The sequence below is a fragment of the Triturus cristatus genome, chromosome 11, assembly GCF_964204655.1.
Source record: "Triturus cristatus chromosome 11, aTriCri1.1, whole genome shotgun sequence".
Classification (NCBI taxonomy): Eukaryota; Metazoa; Chordata; class Amphibia; order Caudata; family Salamandridae; genus Triturus; species Triturus cristatus.
Window position 1 is genome coordinate 401,700,504 of NC_140594.1, and position 17,633 is coordinate 401,718,136.

The 17,633-nt window shown below is 51.8% G+C and overlaps 1 protein-coding gene across 5 annotated transcripts in view; it reads right to left on the minus strand.

The window, feature by feature from the left end:
• LOC146784305 (cytosolic purine 5'-nucleotidase-like) overlaps positions 1 to 17,633 on the minus strand; it is a 548,710-nt gene that overhangs the window by 185,488 nt on the left and 345,589 nt on the right. For 2 of the 5 annotated variants that reach the window (XM_085635739.1, XM_085635736.1), the window contains exon 1: positions 3,564 to 3,772. The exons of 1 other annotated variant lie outside the window; for it this stretch is intronic. In XM_085635739.1, coding sequence (XP_085491865.1) covers positions 3,564 to 3,757 — 194 coding nt within the window. In that variant the 5' untranslated portion in view covers positions 3,758 to 3,772. Of the gene's footprint in view, positions 1 to 3,563; positions 3,773 to 5,953; positions 6,392 to 17,633 lie in introns of those variants that run through there. 2 more of the 5 variants (XM_085635737.1, XM_085635740.1) reach the window with 2 other exon arrangements.

Here is a 17,633-nt window from a genome sequence, read left to right on the forward strand (position 1 = left end):
CTTAATAGTAATAGCTGAGTCACTTTCTGTGTGTTGGCGCCAGCCACCTTAGACAGGAAATCCCATAAAGAATCAACATCTAATCAACATCTTGGACCTCAGTAATATTTAGTCTGAACCTCGTTCCTGAATAGACTGCACTGGCAAAGGTAAACTGTACCCTAAAAGAAGAGCTTTTTGAAAAGGAGTCATGCAATACAGTTTATGTTCTAAAGGATTAACTTAATAGGCATGTACAACAACATATCGCATAGTATGCATTTTTGACAAATGACCACTGTTTTCATTCTATTTTTACCAACTCTTGTGTTCACGCCTTTACTTTCTGAATATAAAAGCTGTAAATCTGTAAGTTATGCTAACGTGACTGCAGAGCAAAACAAATGAACGCACTAGTTCAATTAGTAAATATCACCGTGGCCTTAATGACAGTCTAAGTCATCAAAACAGCAGGCACTTCCTAAACAATAAGGTCCATAAACCAATAATTTAAGTGTGATTATGTCAGCAAAGCAAATACACCAATGTCTATAAAAAGGACATGGTGTTGTTCTATCATCGAACTCTAATGGGAATGAATACAACTGGAACAATGTAACCATCCTCGAAATGCCATGGCCTTGATGGACCGCCCATCCAAGCAATGGCAAAACCATTTAAAACAAACACATGCAAACCAATGGCTGAAGGGCGCTGACCCAAACGGCTCGCTCTCTGGACTTCTTATTGTACTATTTAGAAGAACTGATCATATGAGGTCTCTTAAGAATCTAAAGTTGTCTGCAACCAGACTCAAAAAACGCTGCAAACCTGTAATACAAGGGAAATTGTCTGCCCTTTCTCACATCACCTCCTACCTACTGCAGCTCACTTCATTAAGATATAGCACTAATTTCCATGGATGGACCTTATTTTGAAAGTACACTTTTACCTAAAGTTCTCTGTTTAAAGGAAATATGATGTTGTGCATTTCTAAAGCACACATTCATCAAGAGGGCTTTAGATGTGTATTGTGCCCCAACTCAGTGCCATTTGTTATATCAGCCTTAGGAGGATGAAAGGCTAAATGGACCCACCGTGATTTGACCCTGTTATCATGGGGCCATGCACACACCCCTGTAATCTAGCCCACTGAGCCACCAAGCTCAATCCAGTAATTAAGTATATTCGCAATGTGATATGCAATGTGTACATCTCTTCATATCCAGTGATTAATTTGTAAAAGCATTAGTGCCGGTGACCAGAAACCTGCAACCGGCGCTATTGAATGTCGGGGAACCATATACCAAGTCTGCGAAGTCGTGACTCCACCTCATGCTTCTTTCATTACCAACCGAACACTCCCTGACCCTCTTATTTCACTCTAGCATGTTCTTTTTTATGCTTTTTCTTTGTCACCGCTTTTCCTTCTTTCTCTTCCTTCTTCCTTTCCCCTTTTGTGCTTTTCTCTCTCTTACTCTGAGACAAAGTCTGATGAAAATTAATGCAGGTCCCCAAAATTAAGGGCAGGTGGGCCAGAACTGCAACCACCAGCTCAAATTAAGCACTGATTAGGGCAGGCTGTTGTGCCACTTTGTGAATAAATTATGGCTTATGGTATGTTTAGGGCATTTGTATAGCACATTTCTATGAATTGGATTGTCCCAAGTGCAGTCGGAGTCAGGGGTCCCCTTCAGGGTTCTGAGAATCTCTTTCAACGAAGTTTGATTATATTGAGTTTGGTTGCCGATCTCCGCCCTTCCCTCCAGGAGGTGTCACTCCTCCTGTTCCTGCCGCATGCATCACCACGCTAAGAACACAGAGTGCCTTGTACCCCCTCCCACCACTGGACGAGACCAGCACTCCATTTCCCAGCAGTCCTGGGGGCAGGGCCACCTGGTGGAGCAGATTTTTACGCCTCCGGGCGCCAATAGTGATCTCCATGGCTCCCGCTCTGCAGGATACATGTGGACGCCGCTTGGTCGAAGCTTGGGCCAGAGGCGGGCCTGTCCGCACCCATCAGAGCCCAGAGGTGGCTGGGCTCCCTCCCCCTTATTCACCTGACCCCCAGCTTAAGGTACCTGCTGTCCGTGTGCTGCCTGCTGTCCCTGCGCTGCCTGCTGTCCTTGTCCCTGCAATGCCTGCTGTCCCTGCGCTGCCTGCTGTCCTTGCCCCTGGGCTGCCTGCTGTCCCTACCCCTGCACTGCTGGCTGTCCCTGCCCCTGTGCAGCCTGCTGTCACTGCACTGCCTGCCATCCCAGCGCTGCCGGTGTCCCCATCCCTGCACAGACTGCCATCCCTATCCCTGTGCTGCCTGCTGCACCTGCACTTCCTACTGTCCCTGTCCCTGTCCCTGTGCTGCCTGCTGTCCCTATCCCTGTGCTGCCTTCTGTCCCTGCCCCTGGGCTGCCTGCTGTCCCTGCTCCTGCGCTGCCCATTTCAGGTCCCTGCCCAGCGCAGGCGCACAGCCACGCAGCCGACACACACAGCGGACGTACTGCCAATGCACCCCCGGTTGGACAACGCTCAGCGATACGACCCCTGGACTTACCGCCACTTCTCCTGCGACATAACCTACGAACGATCCCGCACCACTCCTGCAATGGCAGCCAGCATGGATCGGGAGGACAGGAGGATGAAAGGCTAAATGGACCCACTCTGATTTGACAGGAGGGGAGGGCTTTAAAAAAAACTTGCCTGATCGCAGCAAATCTCTGTAACAGCCAAACATTCATGTGCACTTGGACAACCCTCAAACCTGCTGCAGCAGGAAAAGAAAATGATAATTACCTTGAGCTATTATCATTGAATGTTTCCTTTAGTTCACTGCTGCAAAGCAATGGGGCAACACTTCTCCTCCTTAGCGGAGGAGCGGCTGCTGCACTCCTGCACACCAGACCGAGAACGCCCGAACCAATCCATTGCATCCTTCACAATGACCGCTGGCTCTGCAAACACACTGTGGAAATCTGGGACTCCATCACCACCCTCTCCACGGATATTGCCTTCATCACCAAAACATGCCTCAACCCCTCCTCAAACCCTGACATCACCACCACCACCACTCCCAAAGGCTACAAGATGATACACCGAGACCGTGCCAACAAACAAGTTGGAGGCATTGCCATCATCTTCAAGGAAACCATCAGATGCACCATCACCAACGATGACTCCATGCCTTTCATGGAACTCCTCAACTTCCTACTACAAACTGACGCATAAACCACGATTAGAGGAACCCTTGCCTACAGACCCCCAGAACCCCGAGCAACATTCTGTGACGCCATCCCTAATCTCATCTCTCCCCTAGCAACTGACTCTCACAACTATATCCTACTCGGTCGCCTCATCTTCCACATCGACAACAATAGATTGCATTCCATGTACTGTGAAGTGTTCATCTTTGATAACCTCTGTAATTGTTTACATTGCCAAATGTTCTTTATAACCATCATGCTTGTGTTATGCTGTTAATAAACATTATCCTTTAAATAAGCGTGAAAATGTAAACGCTGGAAATTCATGTTTTAACCAACCAAAAAATATAGATAAAAATAAAATTATAAGAACAGAAACGTACCTACCAATGGGAATGTCTGAAAAGGTAAAAGTTGTGAAATCGGGAACTTTGCTTATAACACACATGGCGTCGATGTAGGGAGGGGGTGTAAACGAGGTGTAACAATATTTGAGATTGCACTCTCGGAGACAGGCTGAGGTAAGGGTTTAAAGTCCGGGTCCTTAGACTTAGGGCTTCCTGCACGTTACACGTCACCATTTGCACCGCTCTGTCCTCGCCTGTGGTGTCTTGTAAACTACTCGCAAAAGTTAGGTCATTCGTGTTTATTTAAGGACGGGCGCCTAAAGAGCCCCTCTACAGCCAGGTTTAAGAAAGTGCTGTTAAGTTAGGAGCAGATAACACCCCACAGGGCCACACTAATCCAACCCACTGCAAATATTTGCACCGCTCTTGCATCAAGGGCAGGCCTGGATACGGAGGGCGTGAGGGGCCCAGCATTGTGGGGCTTACGAGCCCAGAGCAGGGTGTATTCATAGACACAATGGAAGGACTGTGAGTGGGGCGGGGGTGTGGGATAACCTGAGAGCCCCGCAGTCGAGGGTTGAACGCTTTGTAGACAAGGTGGGGCAGCTGGGGCTGCTCCTGTTTGTGCTTCTTATGCATCTGAAATCCATAGGCGGGGGAGATATATGTGCCCAAGAATCACAGTGTTAACCGTGTGAGAATAAAGATGTCACTTGGAGCAACAGAAATCTACAGCACAAACTGAAGGGAGGTGTTAGCCTCTGTGACCTATTGCCCTTTACCCAGTGCATTGAGCTTTGCTCTGGGCGCTGTGCTGGGAGCCGGTGAGGGTGGGGGGAGGGGGGGGGGGGGGCAACATTTTTTTGTTTTGGAATCCCAGCTGCAAATGACTGCAACTCACTGATCACAATTATTCTGAATCTCAGCTCCCTGACAGTCACGCGCACCCTTAACTCACTGACAGCTACACACAGATTACAGGCAGTCTCAATACATTGTTGATGTGTTTATACATTGACCACTGTAACCATTGCTACACACACACCAACAGCCTTAACTAACTGAAACGGCCTATCGCACAGATCATTGACTCACAGACCACAGGTACACACAACCTAAACTCCCGGTTGTTTCCACACAGCTTCAACCCACATATTCAACTGATGAAAACCACGGATCGTCATTACACACAACATCAACGCATACATACTTGCACACAACATCCATTCAATGAGCAGAGTTACATAAAGCTTCAACTTACTGCTGGTTATACAAAGCATCAGTTCACGAATCACAGGTGCACACAGTCTCAGCTCACTGATCAGAGATACTCACTCCCTCAACTCAATTATGACAGCGTGACAGCCTCAAATCACTGATGGTTACACACAGCCTCAACCCAAAGATCACACTTACACACAACCTCAACTAATTAAACAATAAAGACTATCAACTCACTGATACACACAGCCTCAACCGAAGATCCAGCATTTGCAAACAACCTCAAATCACTGATTACAGAGACACGCAGCCTCAACTCACTGATCACACATACACACAAGTGACACAACGTCAAATCACAGATACACACAAACATGACACACCGATACCATTACACAACCTAATCGCAGTGAACGCAGCCACTGTGCAGTCTCACATGACTCATGTACGCAAATTGTCCTAACGTAAAAAGACCCACCCCCGAGAATGTGAAGGGGGCCCCTAGTCACCCATAGCTAACATATATCTATTGGCCTTGGGCTGAAAATGGGGCCCCTTGAAACTTGACCCCCCCTCCCCCCTGCCGTGTACGTACCCTTGACCCTCAGGGTGCCCAGACTGATGTGCCTTTTCAATCTCTGGGTTACGGCTGGGGCCTCTCTCACTGAGAAGAGCGCGCGCCTCACCTGCGTGGGTCACAGCTGTGACCTCATCTGAACGCTGGGCGTGTCCTGTGTGGCTTGATGACCTGTCGCACTTAGCGGCGGCGCTGCAGGTGTGTGATCCTTACTCATGGAGATTACCACCTGCCCTGTTCTCCACGTCCTATATGTTTAACCTGTAGGATAGTCGCGCGCTGGTCCAGGCCACTGAGTAGGTGATGTTGTGGGAGATGGAGGGAAACGGGCGTATTCGAATTGCCTGCGAGGAAAGGGAATGTGTGATTTGTGCAGGTGACGTAGATGGGCGATGTGTGAGTGTAACGTGGTGTTAGCGGTGGTGATGTGATGTCTATGTATTGTGTTGTAACATTTGGATCGCGCTTCAAACCTCCATTGTATTGTAATTGCATTCATATAGTGCTTTCTCCCTCAGACGAGGCGTCGAAGCGCATTGTGTGTGTGTGAGTGGAGCAAGGTGTGGTGTGATTTTGGCAGGTGATGTGGACGGGCGACGGGGCTGGGCAGTGTGGTGTGTTAAGTTCCTTACCGGTGGTGATAGTCCCGCTTCACTGCGCGGTGCTCGCTCTGGCTCAGTTCCTTCACCCCCATGTCAAGCAGGCCTCCGTTCTCGGACCCCGGCAGGGGCTCCCAAACCATGCTCCCCATCTTCAGTAGGTGACTGTCTTTACTCCAAGCGTTTCTCCAACACTGCCGCCCTGCCCTCTACAGCTCCTTGAAGTCCTCCGGCCCCGCGGGTCCAGCTCCTCCGCGGCTTCTACAGTTCTCGCAGCGCTAGCAGCGCCCCTTTATAGTGCGCTCTCCCTCTCCGCCCCTCCGCCGAGCTCCGTGCGCTGCCTCAGGTCCGGTTCGTCACTGCCCGAGTGTGTCTCACAGACAAGAGGGTCCAAGGTGCTCCCGAAGCGCAGATTAGACTATCAGCTGTGCCCAGCCGACGGCTGCTCCCCCTCCAAACACTGCCCCTTGCAACGTAGCTAGAGGGGCCCGGCATAGTCCTCCGCACCTCTCCCTCCCACCCTCGCCCTCCTTTCTCCTCCTCCTCTTGTTGTTCTAACTTTCCACGCCCCCAATCCCCCCATTCGTGTATCTTGCTGTCTACTCTCGGTCCTCCTGTCAGGCCCCCAATTTCTCTCTCTCATCCGCTCTGTCTGACACTAGCCCTTCGGCGCTCTGTGTTTTTATCTTTTACTACATTCTCGCGTACTTCAACTTTACTGTGAACCCCCACCCCCTCCTTTCCACCCAAACCATCTCATTGCGAATCATTTCACGTGTATTTTTCATGCCACTGTTTATTTACACGCCTTTTTGGCCTCGCAGGGGTTTAGTAATATTGCCCAGGCTTCTCAGATTCCACAGTATTATTGGCAGCGGCTTACACTCTCCTGCTGGTGGGTTTCATCTGACGATGCCGCTTCTCTTTCCAGTCCAGCTCCGATCTTGAATGCACCCCCTGTGCTGGGCTTCAGCTCCGAGCGACCAGCAGCTCCCCGGGACATAGTACCCCCAGGGGCACCCCGCTGTCCCCCCTCCCCCAAATTAGGTTACCCAATGACACACACGAAACAGTTGTGGGTGGGTAACCACGTGCCGTTGGTAATTCTACTCACGACCCCCCCTCTCGGGGCGGAGCGTCGCATAGCAAGCCCCCGGTTGTTCAGGCCCACAACCGCCCGCAGGACTAGCGGGGCGCCGACACGGCTTCCGGGACCTCCCTTGAGGCTCCTCGTTTTGGCTCAGGCACCCCCTCTGGTGCCGCGCAGAGGTACCCTTTGTACCGGCCTGCTTCCAGATCGCCCTGTAACTCCGCCTGCAACGAAAAAGAAAACATTACAACACTCAGAAACCCCCCCCCCCCACCCACGCCTACGCCGGGTAAGCGGTAGGGAGGGAAAAGGCGAGGTGGGTGACAAAAGAGGTCGCCAGTGAGGGTGGGGGAAGGCTAAATAGCCTCCCCCTCACACCTGGGCCAGGAAGTGACACGCATTGCGCGTCACTTCCGGCCCTGCCAACGGAGGGGGGCTCCAGTCTGTGTCCCCGCCCCCCCCCCTTAGGGAGGGGGTGGGGAGGGGTGACCGGGGCCCCGGGGCCACTAAGGCGCCGACCGCCGAGTGGCCCCCTGCAGGGGCCGCGGTCAGCGGCATAGTACCCCCAGGGGCACCCCGCTGTCCCCCCTCCCCCAAATTAGGTTACCCAATGACACACACGAAACAGTTGTAGGTGGGTAACAATTGCTGCAGGTTTATTACATAATTCCAAGATATGTAATGAGTGGGTTATCTTACGGGCGATCCAAGGGCAGGCAACCATCTGGGTCGCCTGCCCGCCTGATGAGCCGGGCAGCGCGGGAGCGATGCCCGCCGGTGCTGCCCTCCAGGTGATTCTTTCTACGATCACGTGCCGTTGGTAATTCTACTCACGCCCCCCCTCTCGGGGCGGAGCGTCGCATAGCAAGCCCCGGTTGTTCAGGCCCACAACCGCCCGCAGGACTAGCGGGGCGCCGACACGGCTTCCGGGACCTCCCTTGAGTCTCCTCGTTTTGGCTCAGGCACCCCCTCTGGTGCCGCGCAGAGGTACCCTTTGTACCGGCCTGCTTCCAGATCGCCCTGTAACTCCGCCACAGCCCTGGAGGCGGCTCACCGTCGCAGCCAGGGCCCCCCACCAACCCGCTATAGTCTTACCTGCACCTCTCCTATCTAGGGCTTCCTGCAACTAGCTGAAAGGGAACCATCCCTGCAGAAAGAAGAGTTTGACCTTCTGCCACCTCATGACAGTTTGACAGTGCTAGCGGGACTCAAACCCTGTGAGATCCCTTATAACCACAGGCCCAAGACTTACCAGTGAGCTATAGCTCCTGTAGTTGTAGATGGCCCCATCTATGTCCCCAAGCCCTAGACGCTATCCTAATCGGACAGGGTCTGCTGCAATAAAGAACCCGTTGGGCCTGTGAAGATGTGCAATAACTATTCGCCCCCCAGCGGGAATGTTACACCAATTCACAATTCTGGGCCTGCCCGCTTTAGCTATTATGACGAGGAGGGTTTTACGTAACATTTGTACAGTCCCCTCTGATAGCTAACCGGGGCACGGGAGTGCACCTAACTGCCAGCGCGTGACCATGGGCAAGGGGCGACTCTTGCCCCTGCCCACCATCCCTTATACCTTATAGGAATTATGCCCCTACAGATCCCTCAGTGATGAATCCCCTAGGCATACCAGCTTTGGGAATCTGTTTGGCTCAAGCATTGCGCGCAGTCAGTAAAGTTCAAGCATTGAGGATTGACTAAGTCCTACTTCGCCCCTCCCATCATGCTCCCCAGTAGGAGGGTGGCAGGGGGGGGGCCCCCACAAAACCAGAGCACCACCAGTGGTGCCAAATTCCTGCTCCGTTGAAGTAGAGATTCAGTGCACCCTGGGCGTGACCAATGTTCTATTGCCATAATGTCCCCTTGTGTTTGCCCCGCTGACACCCCAGTTATTGGGACAGCAGCCCCCATATGCTGGCTGGCGGCGCCCCCTGAGAACGGTAAAAGTGTCCGTAAACCAGGATCCCAGTCTCCTGCAGCTGCAGTACGCGACCAGTGATTCCGGTGGAGAGTGCCACCAACCGCAATGGTCCTCTAGGCATTACGAAAAGCACTATTTTACCTGGGCCTATCTCCAAATGATGGTGATTTCACCCAGCTGAAGGCCAGAGGCCCGCCTCTGGAGCCTATTCACTTGCTTTGCTACTCGGGCCCCCTTCTGGGTGGGCCTCAGAGTTAGGGCAACGCGCGTGCTCCCAGGGCACGGTGCTGCTGGAAAGCAGATATCTGATACCCACACGCTGGTACCTTATCTGTTGCTAAATGCCCTACCGCTGGAAGCTTCCCAGGAACCGTAGATTTCGTGGTCCCACCTAAATTGATCCAATCGCCTGGGGGGAACCCAGTGGTGGCAGGACCTGCATGGTAACTTCATCCCGGCGTAGCTATCGCTTATTTGTGCCGCCGAAGCAGGCAATGCCCCCTTAGTCTCAAGTTCTACCCCTAGAGGATAACCTTGGGGGCAGACAAGTCTGTGGGAACCAACCGGAAACTTTGGTGCAAATACCGGCCCTATTCTGAACTTTGCGAAAGCTGCACGGTCAATAATGCCCTGACGCCCTGGGGCTCTACGTGGTCTTTACCAAACTTTAAACGACCGCACCCTTGCTATATAACAACTATACCACCCACAAGCCGGGTGGAAGGTCTTCATTGAAGCAACCCGAAATCTGTCTTTGGTTGCAGGGGAATGCCCCCCAAAGTACATCTGGACCTATTCCTATATGGTTCCTTCAGCTACTCCTCCTGCAGGCCTAACTCTTGGTTATGGTGCCCAGCTCAGTGTTCTGCAGGCTAATCGGCTTAACCATGAACTATCGGTCGATTTGAGACAGAGGTAAACCACGGGTTGCAATCCGCTCGCGAGCGGCGCACCCGCAACCACTTGGACAATCACGCCGGTAACCTTGTGCCGTGATTTAGGCCCTAGTGATGCGCTATGTGGTGACCACTCATTCTTTTGCCGCTATGTCAGTGCGTCCCCGTATTCAATGCGGTTGGGGCACTGAGCTGCACCCATATCTAACCCATCTAGTGGCTCAATCCAGACTTCCTTTAGCATTAGATAATAACTACCATTCTATCTCGGTTGCGAATAGCCTCCCCCTCACACCTGGGCCAGGAAGTGACACGCATTGCGCGTCACTTCCGGCCCTGCCAACGGAGGGGGGCTCCAGTCTGTGTCCCCGCCCCCCCCCCTTAGGGAGGGGGTGGGGAGGGGTGACCGGGGCCCCGGGGCCACTAAGGCACCGACCGCCGAGTGGCCCCCTGCGGGGGCCGCGGTCAGCGGCATTCCCTCGGAAGTGGTTCCCCGTCCTCCTCTCCCTTCTGTTTTCAGCCTCTTACCCTGCTCCTTTCGCCACTCTCTTCTCTCCAGTGGAGTAGCGAAAAATGATACCCCCCCAATACAGAACGTGAGGAGGGTTCCCCAAGTCTCCCATCTCTGAAAGCTATTCTTTGGCCTTGGAAGAATAGGGCCCCTCTGAAGGGTTTGGGGGCTCCTAAAGGAGGGGGCCTGCTTACACCCTTGCCTCTCTCCCTTCCTTCTGTTTTGTTACGTCTTATTCTCTTGTTTTCCGTTTCTTTTCTCAATCCTGTTGCCTTCATTGCCTCCCTCTCTCTCACTCTCTCTCTCTCTCTCTCTCTCTCTCTCTCTCCACGTTTGTCCCGTCTCCTACCTTACAGTTTCTCTCTTTTCCCTTACTTCACTCTACCTTTTCACTGCCCTTGCTGCCTGTCAGGCATAGTATCGTCATTGGCATCCTTTTCCACCCCTCCAACATAATATACAATTCCCATAAATAAACACACAACACCATTTTTTGTTTGGGTAAAAGTTGCTGCAGGTTTATTACATACACCGTTATGTAATAGGTGGGTTATCTTACGGGCGATCCAAGGGCAGGCAACCAACTGGGCCGCCTGCCCGCCTGATGAGCCAGGCAGCACTGGGGCCAACCCCGCCTGTGCTGCCCTTACCAGTGATCCTCTTCCCGGATCACATGACCGTTGGTACCTTCTTACTCACACCCCTTTCAGGGCGGAGTGTCGCATAGCAAACCCCCCGGTTGTTAAGGCCCACAACCGCCCAAAGGGCTAGCGGGGCGCCAACACGGTTTTCCAGGAACCTCCCATCAGGCTCCTAGGATTTGGCTCTGGCACCTACCATGGTGCCGCGCAGAGGTACCCTTCTGTACCCACTTGCTTCCAGATCGCCCTGTAACTCCGCCTGCAACGAAAAAGGAAAACATTACAATACTCTCTGCCCCCCTCCTGCCACCACCACGCCGGGTAAGCGGTAGGGAGGGAGACGGTGTGTGCGGCGATCAAAAGAGGTCGCCGGAATGGTGGGGGAGGGATATATACCCTCCCCCAGGTCCTGGACGCCCAGGAAGTGACACCCCTCGTGCGCCGCAACCAGGCTGGAGAGGGGGGGGGGAGGACTCCAACCAGAGTCCCTGCCCCTGAAGGGGGCGGGGGTGTGGGGTGCCCAGGCGACACTAGAGTGCTGACCTCTCTAGTGGCCCCCTGTGGGTGCCTCGGCCAGCAGCATAGTATCGTCATTGGCATCCTTTTCCACCCCTCCAACATAATATACAATTCCCATAAATAAACACACAACACAATTTTTTGTTTGGGTAAAAGTTGCTGCAGGTTTATTACATACACCGTTATGTAACAGGTGGGTTATCTTACGGGCGATCCAAGGGCAGGCAACCAACTGGGCCGCCTGCCCACCTGATGAGCCAGGCAGCACTGGGGCAAACCCCACCTGTGCTGCCCTTCCTAGTGATCCTCTTCCCGGATCACGTGACCGTTGGTACCTTCTTACTCACGCCCCTTTCAGGGCGGAGCGTCGCATAGCAAACCCCCCGGTTGTTCAGGCCCACAACCACCCAAAGGGCTAGCGGGGCACCGACACGGTTTTCCAGGAACCTCCCATGAGGCTCCTAGGATTTGGCTCTGGCACCCACCATGGTGCCGCGCAGAGGTACCCTTCTGTACCCATTTGCTTCCAGATTGCCCTGTAACTCCGCCACAGCTCTGGAGGCGGCCGGCGTTGCCGCCAGAGCCCCCCACCAAAACAGCTATAGTCTTTCCCGCAACCTCTCCTGTCTAGAGCCTCCTGCCAATCTAGATGAAAGAGAACCATCCCTACTGGTTATAGATGACCCCATCTATATCCCAAGAGCCCTTGACGTTAGCCTGGGTCAGCTAGTGTCTGATGAAACATGATGCCCTTTTGGCCTGAGAAGTTGTACAAAAAACTATTCACCCCCATGCGGGAAAGATCCACTGCATCACATGCCTCGCCCCGAGCCAACTCTGGGCGGGAAAAATGCAGACACCAAGGCTCACATTGCCCCATCTATTTGCTAATCTCACCTAGCTGCTGTCCTTCTAGCACCGTGTGTGCCTGAACACCTGCGTGCTCCATCCATGGGACAGCAGCCCACTTGCTGGGTGACCACTCCCCCACCCGCCTGCCTACTTTGGCTATTATGGCGAGGAGGATTATACTTAACCTTTGAACAGTCCCTATGCTTGCTAAATTGTGACGCACAGGAGTGTTTATAGCTAGAAGTATGTCACAATGGGCAAGGGCCCTCCTGCCCTCGCCCTGTATCCCTTATTCCTTATGGAAATTTTGCCCGTTCAGTTCCTACTGTGGTGGAACCCCCTAGGTTACAAGCTAGAGAATCTGTCTGATTTAAGCAGTACGCCCGTGACGTTAGCTTGGATCAGCTAGAGTCTGATGAAACAAGAAGGCCCTTGTGGCCTGTGAAGTATTCACCCCAAGTCAGATTCAGACACTCTGGCTCACAATGCCCCACCTATTTTTGATCACACTAGCTACCGCCCTTCTAGCCCGTGTGCATCTGAAAACATGTGTCTCCCATCTCTGGGACAGCAGCTCACTTGTCAGGAGACTGCTCATACCCCCGCTTGCATACTTAGGCTATTAGGGCAAGAAGGATATACATAACCTTGGCCCAGTCCCTTTACTTGCTAAATCAAGGTGCACAGGAATGTCCATAACTATGCGTATGAGACAATGAGCAAGGCTGCCCTCCAGCACTTGCCCTGCATCCCTTATTCCTTTTGGGAATTTCGCCCTCCAGCTCCCTCTGGTGAAGCCCCCTCGGCATACCCACTTAGAGAATCTGTCTGATTCGATACAGGGCGCACTGTCTGTAGTATGGTGCCTAACATTTGATGTGGGAGATGCCACACACCGCCTAGGTCATGGGACCAGGAGGAGCACACCACTTTCACGTGGGCGTACCGCTAAATGGGACTGAGCGGTACCAAAGGGGATGTTGGACGGAGTGTTTGAGCACATCAAACACTCACCCCCAGTCAACTGATCTGGGTTTAATCCATCCTCCTTCTTTAGCTCACTCCACCACCCCGGTTCAGATCTGTCCATGAGCAAATCAGTCTGACCCTGTGCCTCATGGGAGCAGTCCAGCTCGAACTGCCAAGTCATGTCTTCCCTGGACCGGAAACAAGCCTCCTTGGCCGGTTTCGGGTTCCTGACCCTCATTAGCCGGCTATCTTGAGACCAGTGGCAAAGTGAGCAAGGGACACACGTCTGGGCATACCCTGCCTACTTAGGGCGAACAAAGTGATGCCAAAGGGGATGTTGGACGGAGTGTTGACATGGCAAGCACTCACCCCCAGCCAACTGATCTGGGTTTAAACCATCATCGTACTTTAGCTCTCTCCGCCCCCCCATTTTAGACATGGCCAAATGCAAATCAGTTGGACCCTGTGACTCTTATTGCATCTAAATGGGACTGGCTCAACCCAGCTGTACTTCAGAGACACCCATATCTTAAACCTCTTTACTTTCTTTAGACACTTGGCACCCTTCTGGTTGCAGCACGGTGTATTTGTGAAGCGCACATGCCCCCGGGGCATGGAGTCGCTGAATGGCCAGTGTATGTTACCCCCCTGCTGATACTTATCTATCCCTCCCTGCCCTTACTTGGATTGAAGGGTTGCTGGATGCTACCTAAGGACTGAAGACTTAATACTCCAACCCAGTTCGATCCCAGAACTTGGGGACAACCCAACTAGTGACCTTGCCTTTCATGTTACATCTATCCCAGGGCTTGACTATCAATGTGCTAGGGACCCCAGTCCCAAAGGATGCCCCTTCTATTATCCGGTTCTGGCCCGCAGAAGGATAACCCAGGGGGGCAGCCAAGTCTGTGGAACCAGAGGGGAAAGTTATGTGCAAATACCTGCCATTTCCTGAATATTGGGAATGCCCACTGGTCTATAAACCCTGTCACCATTTAGCTCTAACACAGTGTTTACCAAACATTTATGCACTGCAGCAAACTTGTTATATGTCAACTACCACAACCCATAAATCAAATAGGGTTAGGCACTAAGGAGGGAAATGATTTCTGCCAGTGTTAAGGCCCCACAGAACTTCGAGACAATACTTCTCATCATCGGATGCCCACTCACAGGAAACAAGAATTTGGAAACCAGTGAGGAGAAAAGAAAGGTAACAGACCCTTAAAGAATGCTGTTTTACTGTTCCCATCAAAAGAAAGAGAAGAAAAAGCAGAAACCCCTGTATTGCAAGGAACAAATGTTCGAAGCAATATTTAAAATTGAGTTAAAGACTCCCGTTATAGTTGCCCTCTTTATTCAAATCGGTGAGCCTACTCAAACTAAAAACACTCAATGTTGTAAACCTTTGTGAAGAAGGCCAACATGTTTCATTGCCACTTAGCTTAGTTCTGGCAAATTCGTCAGGGCAAGGGTTTCAATCACCTCACTGGAAGTATATTTGTATGTTGCGGGAGGGCATAGGGAGGCGGAGGGCATTCGTACCTGCCTCCACTAAGCCACTGGGGGTTCAATTAAAAAACTCTACCCCCGCTTTTTACGGCAGCACTCTTGTCAGCTCATAAAGCACCGCGAACATCAACTAGACGAGCCGTGTCTCATCCCTGCTTCGTCTAGTTGATGTTCGCGGTGCTTTATTGAGTGTTTTTAGTTTGAGTAGGCTCACCGATTTGAATAAAGAGGGCAACTATAATGGGAGTCTTTAACTCAATTTTAAATATTGCTTCGAACATTTGTTCCTTGCAATACACGGGTTTCTGCGTTTTCTTCTCTTTCTTTTGATGGGAACAGTAAAACAGCATTCTTTAAGGGTCTGTTCCCTTTCTTTTCTCCTCACTGGTTTCCAAATTCTTGTTTCCTGTGAGTGGGCATCCGATGATGAGAAATGTGGGCATACTAGCGAGAACCGGCTAGCAGCCTCCCTGGTGGTGCGTACGTGAGGGGCCCACTCACTCTTTTCACCTTCACTCTTCTGTAAGTACTTATGATTTTTTCTTTGTGACGGTGTTGGTTGCTGGAGGGTTGCTGTTGCTTCTAACGTGTGAGGGGAATAGGACCACAATTTTCTGGATATAATACCAGTAGTAGAAGACACATAAGTATTGTCTCGAAGGTCTGTGGGGCCTTAACACTGGCAGAAATCATTTCCCTCCTTAGTGCCTAACCCTATTTGATTTATTGATTAGTGAGTGGAGGGCGGTTTGGCACTTACCCTCTACAGCTCCTTATTGTATTGAACTACCACAACCCGCCTGCTGCCCTAGCTAACGCGCGGGTGAATATGTCTAACTGAAGCGACCTGAAAACTGCCCTTGGTTGCAGAGGAATGCCCACCCAGTGTATATGGTACCTGTTTCTAAATGGTGCCAGCAGGTGTTCCTCATAAAAGGCCCTCGTGGCCAATTGCCCAATGCAGACTCATCATTTCGCAGTGCCTCTTTGCATTGTAACTACCAGAGACAGTGTAAAATTATACTTTCCCACCATTGGGCTGGTAACCGGTGGCAAAGGCAGACAGAACGTGGGTATAAGATCAGTTTCCTAGAGTAAAACAATAATTATCCCACACCATTATCACAGGCATTGAGTGTGCCCCACGAGACACCCCCCAGTTCTGTGCGACACCAACACTAACGTACCGTGTGCCAGTTTGTGCATATCATTCTAAGGTGACTAAGCCCTAATGTTCCCCCTTCCCTAGATGCTCCCCAGTACGAGGGTACAGACTGATGACCAAGTGCTGCGCCAGCCAATATCACCAGGGTCAGTGAAACCACTGCAAGGTGGCACGCCAAGCTAAGCTCACCCAGAATTCGCCTACCAATGCGAGAGAACCAAGCATTCCTCGCTTCTTAAGCCATCACTACGATGGTAGGCCCGCCCAGGCAGTGAGACCACTCTATATGGGCAACAGTTGTCTCACACAAGGCCTGTGTTACCTCAGTCTCCGTCCTCCTGCAGCACAGTGCCCCACAGGCAACCTCCTGGTTGCGCGGTCAATGCAATCTGGCATGGCTGACAGGTGTGCTGGCATTTAGTGTTAGCTTAGTGTGCAGCCAGCTGGTATCCTGCGGCTACTGTCATTGCCTCCAGACAAATACTACAAAACCACATTAACGTATCAGATACTAGACAACCTGTCCCTTCACTCTGAAACTCGATAATCATTAACAGAATGCCAAGTGACTTAAAAAGGAGGCATATCAAAACCATGGAAACACCTGGATTTGAACAAGTAACCATCGGGTTCAGAGTCAGATACCTTACCATTAGGCCACTGTCTGCTGTAACAGCTCCATGCAGTGCGAAGGCTCTTAACTATAAGAAGGAACCTCTCAAAACGGTGCTATCTTTATCTGCCTTCACATCATCTGCAGACATGTGACCTTGGCTCGATGGAGCCACGCAGAGGTATTGAAACGGAATACAAGAGTGCCTGTTAAGTCACCGATTCAGCACAACTATCCTTATGTCCACTGCAAGTGAAACATGGCCGTCCATGGAACTGCGCAACGCTCGCTACTCCAGGTGCAGCCCACCCTACGCACAGTTTAGCGGCCTGTGCGGCATCTAGGGCTGAGAAGTCACAGCACCCTCACTGGCTAATGGCCTACTAAGGACCCAGCTTCCCTCTGCGTCTGGTTGCTGCCACTCAGTTCGTTACCTGAACCACCGGCCGGGAGGAATCCAAAAGTAACAAATAAATGAGGAAAAGAGACAGATCCCGAACCTGTGCTCAACTAGCTCCAACATTTCAGTGACACTAGTAAATCTTCACATGCCTGCTTGTTTAACATTCCTTTTTTACAAATTTACAAAAAAATTCGCAGTGCTATTGGTTGACTCTAAACAGTTCGATCTAGTACATACTCGAGCTGAAGGTATCGGCGCGCAAACATGAGCACCCCCTACATTGTGCCAGGACTTCTGCACAGACAGGTTTACCGAATTAAGGGGGGCAGAGTCGCACTTCCCGTGCAAACACTTTTTGCGGATGCAGGCAGCGATCACCTAGTGACCACCCCATCTGCTGCCCCACACACCAAGGTTGCTCACCACTGGCCCCTGCCAATGGCCAATTCCTGATTCAAGTGCCTGCTCTAAACCTGTAAGCGATGTAACCCACTGCCATGCGCTGGTGTGTGTAACACCACTTCTCTCAAAAGTGACCATACCCTGGACCCACCAACAGGCCAGGCTCAGTGTGCGCTCGTGCGGTGCCAAATCACCATCAAAGACCATCCGCCCGATCCC